Here is a 9,743-nt window from a genome sequence, read left to right as displayed (position 1 = left end):
AGCATCACAGCACCCCATTGGTGATCACTGTAACAGCCTGTCTCAAATTAGGTTTATAAGATTATATATGTAACTGAAGAGACAAGCATTCTACATTTTTTCACTCTGTTACACATTTAGTTTATTTCATGTTTTGAAGTGCCTTTCCTCTTGTGGCTTTAAATGTGATTGTGAATAGTGAATAACAGAATTTGGTATTCAATGTTCTTTATTAGATACAGTATCTCACAAAAGTGAGTACACCCCTCACATTTTTGTAAATATTTTATTATATTTTTTCATGAGACAACACTGAAGAAATGCCACCCTGCTACAATGTAAAGTAGTGAGTGTACAGCCTGTATAACAGTGTAAATTTGCTGTCCCCTCAAAATAACTCAACACACAGCCATTAATGTCTAAACCGTTGACAACAAAAGTGAGTACACCCCTAAGTGGAAATGTCCAAATTGGGCCCAATTAGCCATTTACCCTCCCCGGTGTCATGTGCCTCGTTAGTGTTACAAGGTATGTAACAGGTGTGTTAAATTAGGTGTTATCGCTCTCACACTCTCTCATACTGGTCACTGGAAGTTCAATATGGCACTCTCTGAGGATCTGAAAAAAAGAATTGTTGCTCTACATAAGGATGGCCTAGGCCAGGGGTGTCCAATCTTATCCAGAAAGGGCTGGTGTTTGTACAGGTTTTCATTCCAACCAAGCAGAAGCTACACCTGATTCCAACTGGCTAATCAGTAGATCTTGGCTTTCAGTAGACTCAGGTGTGGCTTCTGCTCAGTTGGAATGAAAACCTGCACCCACACTGGCCCTTTGCGGATAAGATTGGACACCCCTGGCCTAAGAAGATCTCCAAGACCCTGAAACTGAGCTGCAGCAGGGTGGGCAAGACTATAGAGCAGTTTTACAGGACAGGTTCCACTCAGAACAGGCCTCGCCATGGTCGACCAAAGAAGTTGAGTGCACTTGCGCAGCATCATATCCGGAGGTTGTCTTTGGGAAATAGATGTATGGGACTTCAGTTGCAACCTGTGAAGCTCTGGTGAACTCCATGCCCAAGAGGGTTAAGGCAGTGCTGGAAAATAATGGTGGCCACACAAAATATTGACACTTTGGGCCCAATTTGGACACAGGGGTGTACTCACTTTTGTTGCCAATGGTTTAGACATTAATGGCTGTGTGTTGAGTTATTTTGAGGGGACAGCAGAGTTACACTGTTATACAGGCTGTACACTCACTACTTTACATTGTAGCAGAGTGTCATGTCTTCAGTGCTGTCACATGAAAAGATACTGTATGTTTTTATTAAGAAAAAGCAGGAAATGTCTTCATGCGCACGCTTTTCAGCTCAGTGCTCAGTGCGGCTATTTCCATATCCTGTGCTTTGGCCAAGTCCACAAGTTTCCTCCTCTGCAGAACGTTTCGACAGCGTTGCTTAGCTTTACGCTCTTGAATCTCTTCCCATGCTGAAGACACAATATAGAATAGCTCTTACATAGAAATCAAGTTTAGATAGGTTTACATAGAATGGGTTTGTGTTTATAATCTAAGATACTCTCTACTTTAATATTTAAATGCTTTTACTTAAAAAACAAAACAGATACCTCGGGCCTCATAGATGTTCCTTCTTTCTGCAACAGTCACTTGCATGTTTTTCAACTGCAGCTCTAAAGCTGCATTAATCTCTTTCTTCTCTTCGATTTGTTTGTTCAGCTCCTTTATCATCCTCTTACAGTTCTTGACATTCTTTCTATGAGTCTAGAGAAAAAGACAGCAGTGGACTTATGCTGTACTCAGAACATCTATGGATTTACTTTGATTTTTCCTCATAAAAAAAAGAGTTTATTACCTTCTCTTCCAATGCTATCGTCTTCTCCATTGAAGACACCTTCTTGGAGATTCTGAAGTCACTGTCTGGCTCTGTTAGGTACTTAAAATGACATGCTCAGTGTTATTACATGTCTAGACATTCATTCAGACAATACATTAGTTGTCATTGCCTCACTCTGATGTGCTGTTCCAGGAGAATGTATGCCCACATCCCACCACCCTGTTATCCTATAACAGCACATCTTGTTGTGTTTTTTTCCTCACATATTTCCCAACCCTTAGGTTCAGTTAAAATAATAGCACATTTCATGGTTATTGGCCTGATACCAGACTTTATAAAAAAGTTTCAGTGATGGATGTGAGCTGTACTTTTGTATTTCATAGTTAAAGGATTTACAAATATGTTACTCAGGCCAGGAAGCTTTCTATTCAAGAATGTTCAAACAATACACAGTTCTGTAACATTCCACAGCTATAAGCAAATCCAGGCTTTACCTCTAAGACTTCCCGAGACAGATGCAGCATCTGAATGTCTCTGGCTTTGTTTCTGAGATCTTCAATCTGCATACTCATCCTCTTATACTCCCATTCCTTCTGAATAATTGTTTTACGAAGATCTTTGCACTCCACCATGCTGGCAATCTTCTGCTTTCCTAAAGCCTGGAAGAGAAGTTCAGTGTTCCACATTATTTGCACCTTGTATCACACTACAGTTCTGTTTAGGTTCTCAAGAAATGACATGGCAGTATACATAAGCAGCAAAGAGAAAGGAAGAGTGTAACTGTAGTTAGTCTGAATACCCTGATGGTGCTATTCAGGTCTTCCACAACATTACGGTGTAGCAACAAAGAGTCTGAGTAGTCTGCAGCAAAATCTTCATTCTCCACCTCAACCTGGCCCTGTTTTAACAGGAGCTGTACCATAACATTGGAGCACAACGTCGACCTCTCTACTCGCAGGCTGAAAAAAATTTAACATTGAAAAATAGTACAAATATAAATACTATATTATGTTTTATATTGTTTGCAAATGTTTTGCAGCATGATAATGAATAAATAATCTAATATTTCCTGACAATGTTACTTTAAAGAATATTTAAGACGCTTTTGGCTGTTGCTATGTTTTATAACTATAACTTCATGAGGCAGTACCATTTGAACCTTGTTCCTAGATACCATAGACTAATGCATGCCAGGATAAATGTTTCTTCTCATGATGCTAAGACCATAAAAAAAAATAATTTCTTACCAATTAAGCTCATCAACAAGTTTGTTGAATTCCATTTTTGCATTCTGTTCCTCGTCTGTTATCTTCTGCAGAGAAGCCAGCTTCTCTGCTAACACCAGCGCCTTCATTTTCACCTGAAACAAAAAGTGTACAGAGCATGCTGATTTGGCTTTGGTTTGAGTGGGATGTTTTAGATCTCTGCAATGTTGTCTAAATTATTAGCAGTTAAATGTGCAATTTCTTAAGATTGAACAATAAAGTGATCTATATACAAAGAAATCATCAGATTTCTAAAACTAGATGACCACTTTAATAATAATTTTGTTACAGATGGAATTCTTAGCAAACTTGCGCACTTTAGTAGCCATCATTTAGGTTATTTTCTCACCTTCTGCTCACTCTCCACTTTGGTCCTTCTTGCCAGACAGAATCTCTCCCACACGGCTGGGTCCAGACCCTCAGGCATGTTCTGTGGCGCATCTAACTCCTCCATGGCCTTCATTATCTGAGAGAGTCCTTCTGTTGCTGCTTGACTCAACACAGGAGATTCCTTTAATGAGCCTGCCTTGTCTGTCAGTGCTCTCATAATCTGAATCCTGTAAAAGAAACATTGTCACTCTTGCCTCACACAACCAAACAGAAGTCAGGACTAAGCAATATCATGAATGATAATGAGTTGCAGCCTGCCTTAGTTATCTTCCAATCTAAAAACTTTTTTTTTTTTTTACTGATTTTGCATGTCTTGTTAATTCTCCTTGGTTTAGATATATATATATCAATAGGATATGTCAATATGTCAATAGGAAAAAATACCCATCTATCTATTTATATATATATATATATATATATATATATATATATATATATAAATATAAATAGATAGATGGGTATTTTTTGTCTATTTTTGGTATTTATCTATCTATTTATATTTATATATATATATATATATATATATATATATAAATAGATAGATGGGTATTTTTTCCTATTGACAGATCTCCATTATTGAAATTACCTGGGTCTGCGCTTGTAAAGCTTGTAGAGCTGGTCAACAATGTGTCTAGGGACATCACAAAATTCTTTGCGAAATCTCCTGTCAAGAAGCTTTCAAAAGGACAAAAGATGTTAGAAGCTGTTTGATGTATTACCAGGATCAATCATATCATTATGGTTAGTCTAGAGACAGTGATGATCTTACTTTATCTTCTGCGACTGTGTTATCATACGTCTCTTGAAAGGCCTCTACATCCTCTCTGTGATTATTCAATCTCTTCCTAATTTCATTCTGCCAAAAGAAAAGTCAGTCATACATTAAAGCAATTTATAGGACATGAAAAACAATCTCATAGCCAATACAATTAACATGCCACACAACTTGTCTTATCCTTTAGAACAAAATGAGCTATGTGCATCACGTCTCACTCTTTTGTTCATGGTACACTACACCTAAATGAACTGGACAGCCGACAACAGGAATGTAACCAATGAAACTGTACCTCAATGGCTCTGGCCTCCTCTAGTTCGTAGATCAGCTCTTCCTCTCTGTCCAGCATCTCTTCCTCAATTATTATAGAACGGAGCAGATTGACGATCTTTAGTTCTTCCTGAGGTACAAAAGTTATTATTCATAACTTGGTATTTTAGTTTAGATAGCTTTGAACAAAGGTAAATTTCATCTACTTGCCTGGTATATAGCCATTTCTGACTTCAGTTTTCTTTCATATAGCTTGCTCAGTATTTCATCAAAGGCCTGGGTGGATTCATTAATGGATGCCTGCAGTTTCTTTATTCTTTCCTCCAAGATCTGGGGCCATAGGTAATAAATGTTTAAATATAATAATATCCCTATATATCAGGAAAGCTTAACAACACAATTGAACACAATTACATATTCTGTATGTAACTAATTTAATAGATAATAAATCACACCTGTCTATACAATGTCTGTTCTTCCCTGAGCTTCTTTACTTGTGTTTCATATTCTTTGTAGCTTTTTTTTTCCTCATCTGTCCACTCGAGCTCAGGCTTAACTATAAATTCTGGTGCTGGCACTTCCTTTAAGTAAAAAAAAAAACTGCTCAATATGATCACATTCTAAATGCTTTGGGTTAAATATTCTTTCTGTTTAAATAGGCCACTCTACCATTTTCAGGATGTCCACTTTTTTGACCTTGAGAATTCCACCCATCATTTCATCCAAAGCTCGCGCTCTGCTATCGTCCTCCTATCCAATATAAATAAAAATAGAGAAAATAGAGAGCCACAAGAGATTATTTTCATAAGACATCATTTCAAAGATTAATGAGCATTAATTATTAGCAGAAGTATATTTTTACTGCATTGATTTTTACTTCAAATGTAAAATGTAGGAAATGATTAGAAACTTGGCATTACAGTTACTTTTAATACCTTTTCTCTAAGCCGCCTCTGCTCCTCTTCCTTTCTCTGCTCCTCCTCTCTCTGCCTCTGCTCAGGTGTCAGGTATTTCTCAACCTTGATCTAGAAACATACATAGAAACTCACTGAGCCAGCTGTCCACAGATGTAAAACAAGGTTCAAAAACACAGCCAGCTTTAAAATCTCAACAATAACAATAAACTGATTACTTTCAAAATGAATTTTATTTAAGTTTGTGTTTCTCAAACAAACCTCAGAGCTAAACAGACATGTGCTAAGTACTTGTCTTGACCTGTTGCCTGAAACAGTAGCATCCACTGCTAAAGCCAGTTTTTACATTTCTTTGTGGGAGCAATAAATTATGCAGAATGGGATTGGGCCTGAATACTAGAAACCACGAGACACTGGGTCAAATTCAGAGCTAAAGGCAGGCAGCTATATGTTGCACACTTACAAATGTTGGATAACAAATTACAGAACCATTTCCACCCAGATCACAAACTCTTAGTATGGACTCTAATGCAGTATCTGTCTATAAATATCATAGATACATATATTAAAATATAAATCAAAGTTTAAATGCACTGCAAAACTAAAGATTGTATGTGATTAGCTTGACTGGCAGAAGCAAATTAATTCCATTTTAACAATAGACAATGCCACAAAGCAGCTTTATAGAAATCTGAGTGTAGATTTAGGTCTCGAATGAACAAGCCAGAGGTTACAGTGAGAAAGAAAAATTCCCTGAGACAACATGGCATTGGATATTATGACTAGAAATTAGTATAGTATACAGTTGTAAAGAGAAAAAGCAAACAGTAGATCACAATCACATTCATATTTCAGTGTTTAAGAACTAATGGGAAAGATATAAATTGTTTGTACAATAATACTTTGCAATCAATATTCCAGACCACCTTGCTGGTGTTGTTACCTCAGAGTCAGAGACAGTGAGAGCTCTCTCTGGTCTCTCGTTGTCGGACAGTGTGGGCTCCCATAGGGTCTCCTGCAGCTCCAGCTTACTCATAATATCTGCAATGCGCTTGTTCCTGTCTCTTATGCGGCTGATCTCTTGCTCCTTCTGTTTGTACACAGCCTCAAACTCTGTATTGAAAGCTGTCTTCACTTTGTAAATAACATCCTAGAATTAAAACCATTCAAATAAAAATCTCTATATGTACAGTATGTATATGAAGAAATTTTAAATTTAAATATATCCTTTGTTTTTAGCATTTTGTTTCTTTATAAATACAATCAGGGTAAAATGAGGACATCACCTGTAGCAGGATGATCTGGTTCATCTTCTGATCTCTTGTATGCAGATCGAACTGGCTGTACAGGTGAGGGTTGGAACCTCCATATTGAGCGCTCAGACTACCTGTAAACTCTAAGCTCTCCACGTCAAGCCATTTAATCTTCTCATCTTTCTCTAATGGTGCCTTGAACACAACAGAAGACATGTATGATGAACCTTTTGCATTTGAATCTCTTCAGCCTGTATCTGCATATTACAGCATTGTATACATACACTAGTGTCGGCCTTTTCCATCTCTCGAATGGCCTCTACCCTGGAAAGCTCTTCTAGTTCCTTTACTGTCCGTTCATTCATGGGAAAGTTCTCCACTTCACACCCTGAGTGGAAGGCCTGAGGGGGTCAAAGTCATTTTTCAAAGTCATTTTTAGAACAAAGATAAAACCCATACAGCTTATTAGACTTTCTGTGGAGACCTCAGCAGAAATCATGCTCTGTTTTTTAATTTTTTTTATTTTACCTTAATGGCCTTCTGTTTCACGCTCAGGGAGTCCCAGTACTTTTTCTTGAGAACGTCACGCTGATAACTTTTTGCCAGGTTCTCCAGCTCAATCTCCTCTCTCACCTTATATAATTCATACACAACAAAGTTATTGCTTATCCTAATACCAAGAAATATATAATATGTGTTATTAGAAAGAGCACTGCCAATGTGAAAGGTATGTAGGTAATATAAATAAATAAAATAAAGATACACTTCTTTTACCTTGGCAACCTCCTGCTCTCCTAGTTCTTGGAGTCTCTGTAGCTCGTCCACGTCCAGGTTAAACTCCAGCAGCTCCAGCTTCTCCGTGTCTGGCAGCTTCTCATTCTCCTGCATCATAGCCTGGATCTGGCAACAATGAAGCATGAGTTACAAGTTGCTTTTGTCCACATTAAATATTGAATATTAATCATATGACAGTGCTCTCAGGGAATCTCGAAAAATGGTACAATTAAAAGTATATATAATTGTACGGCTCATTGTTGTATTGCTGTACAAAAAAAGAAAGAAAGAAAGAAAAGAAAAATCAATAATTTCTTATGTTCCCTGATTACTATTTAAACATTTGCATATTGTGTATATGAACCATCATTAATGATTCAGTAACTACCACGAAACTATTAGGAAAAGTCAGGAATATAAGTCTAAACAGCGAACACGGGTCTAAGGGGTTAAATGAAAAATGGTTAAATCTGTGAGAGAGTGCCGAGATAAATTACAGTATCCTTTAAAATATCATTTTCAAATCATTCAGAACAGTTAAATATAGTCCTATGTGGAATGTAATTTGAAGTGATCACAGCTATACTGATGAGATCTGCATGGAACTAGTGATGGAAGTATTTTCTCAAGGATAAGTTACAAATTCCAGCTGTACATTAAATTGTGCTGTTTCTTACTATCTCTTGAAGTTCCTCTACATCCTTCTTAAGACTCCTCCTGGTCTCTGCATACTCTTGGCACTCCTCTTCGAGTACCTGTAAAGACACCAGACTTCATATTCTGTAGAAGGGCAAGTGGGTGATAATGATACCACACACATTCACTCAGTTTGCTGAAGATATGTCATTTGTTATGTCATTTATTACTCCATTACTGACCTAAAATAGCAATTAAAAATACATGTTTTAGTTTCTAAACTAAAATACATATGTTCATTTAATTTTTAGACATACTCTTACAAATACTTATATCTCCCAAAATCTTTGAAAGTTATAACATATAAAGACATTATGTTATACTATTATGCTCTGGTATAGAGTAAAACTAACCCCCTGCGCCAGTCTACTGCTGTGATATTTGCCCTTCAGATATTTGCTCAACATAGTAATATCAATGTGAGATGTGAATAATATATTGCTCACTGGCTGAACAATACAACACTATAGTTCTGTACCTCTCCTGGTGTCTGTGATGGTGGTTTCCAGTCAGCCATTTCACTCAGTTTATCCTCAGTTTTCTTTGAAAACATCGTGAGTATTTGTGCATAAAACTCCTCCTAATAGTTGACGCCAATTTCGAGTTTTTTTTCTGGCTCCTGATTCGAATTCCGTTCTGATTCTATCTATTGCGTAATAGGGGGCGTGGCTAAACAGTGTACGTATCTCTTTTCTCATTGCATAAAAAACAGAGTTCAGTGCAAATGTATTTTTTAGATTTGTGTCAAACTGTGTAATAAATAATACATTCATAAATGTTGTGTGTGTTTTTTAACCATATAACGACTCGTAGTGGAGAATTTCTTAGGTCACTGGACACGAGTAAACTGGCCTGTACATTAGTAAGAAAACCTTCTCACACTGACTGTGTTTGGGGTTCCAGGCTTTTCTGTGTGTATCATTATTTCCTCTAGATGGCGCTTGTGTACTTACTCGTTTACTTTCATTTATTTTTTTGTTACGAGCATTTCATAATATTTATTTTGATCTATTTGTTCAAATGTCATTATTTAGTCCCATTTTGAACACGCCACTTTCTTTTATCGTCTGCATGAAGAGATCGAACGATGTTATCAGTTTAAGATGCTTTCTCTAACATTATAAGTCATCCATATTAACTACTAGCTGAACGTGTGGCTAATGTTTGTTTGTATTCGTCCTTTATTCAGTTCTACGGTCTTGGTGAATTTCTTGAACATCTGTGAGAAAAGAAGCTTAGCCTTCGCGTGGTGCCTAAGGGCGGTATATAGACTGCACGTGAGGATGAACACACTGGAATTATATAGAAAAATGCCTCTTCACAAACGGAGGAAAAAGGTTTAACTGCAGAGAAAGTCGATCCTTTGGCGCTTCCTGAGTTACCACAAGAAAACTGGACTTCAGGAATGAATAGTAGCGGCGTTATGTCTATTAGCTGCTAACGAGGTGTTAGCTACAGCGACTAGCTAGCGTAGTGGCTCAAAAGACTTTGAGTATTTTGTCCTTTAAAGATAAAGTGTCTTTATTGTGATCAGGGGCGTAATTTGCACTGGGAACAGGGGGGACATGTCCCCACCAC

The 9,743-nt window shown here is 37.2% G+C and overlaps 1 protein-coding gene across 2 annotated transcripts; it reads right to left on the bottom strand.

Annotated features, from left to right (window-relative positions):
* Positions 1-1,209: 1,209 nt before the first annotated feature.
* On the bottom strand, positions 1,210-8,764 carry LOC131351270 (cilia- and flagella-associated protein 43-like). Of its 2 annotated transcripts, XM_058386628.1 has the most exons (21): positions 8,644-8,764; positions 8,147-8,224; positions 7,470-7,595; positions 7,224-7,328; positions 6,980-7,096; positions 6,729-6,890; positions 6,386-6,592; positions 5,464-5,553; positions 5,198-5,278; positions 4,984-5,109; positions 4,735-4,858; positions 4,551-4,654; positions 4,253-4,339; positions 4,070-4,158; positions 3,443-3,650; positions 3,076-3,188; positions 2,628-2,787; positions 2,323-2,487; positions 1,847-1,927; positions 1,602-1,755; positions 1,211-1,463 (listed from the first exon to the last, which is right to left on the bottom strand). In XM_058386628.1, the coding sequence occupies exons 1-21, from the start codon at positions 8,716-8,718 to the stop codon at positions 1,303-1,305; spliced, it is 2,613 nt and encodes an 870-aa protein (XP_058242611.1). In that variant the 5' UTR covers positions 8,719-8,764; the 3' UTR covers positions 1,211-1,302. The 2 variants fall into 2 exon arrangements, with proteins under 2 accessions (XP_058242612.1, XP_058242611.1); XM_058386629.1 differs by lacking the exon at positions 4,984-5,109 and having other exon boundaries at positions 1,210-1,463.
* Between the last annotated feature and the right edge of the window lie 979 nt (positions 8,765-9,743).

This window comes from Hemibagrus wyckioides, linkage group LG03 (genome assembly GCF_019097595.1).
Source record: "Hemibagrus wyckioides isolate EC202008001 linkage group LG03, SWU_Hwy_1.0, whole genome shotgun sequence".
NCBI classification, from domain to species: Eukaryota; Metazoa; Chordata; class Actinopteri; order Siluriformes; family Bagridae; genus Hemibagrus; species Hemibagrus wyckioides.
Note: the sequence above shows the minus strand (reverse complement) of the source record. Positions and strands in the feature narration are given on the sequence as shown.

Bases quoted from the DNA above. Each gene is read 5' to 3' on its own strand.
- LOC131351270 (XM_058386628.1), bottom strand. From the start codon at position 8,718: ATGTTTTCAAAGAAAACTGAGGATAAACTGAGTGAAATGGCTGACTGG. The intron at 7,596-8,146 runs GTAAGAAACAGC...CATTGTTGCCAG, and splicing joins TAGAGGAACTTCAAGAGATA to ATCCAGGCTATGATGCAGGA. The intron at 4,655-4,734 runs GTAGATGAAATT...TACCTCAGGAAG, and splicing joins AATGGCTATATACCAGGCAA to AACTAAAGATCGTCAATCTG.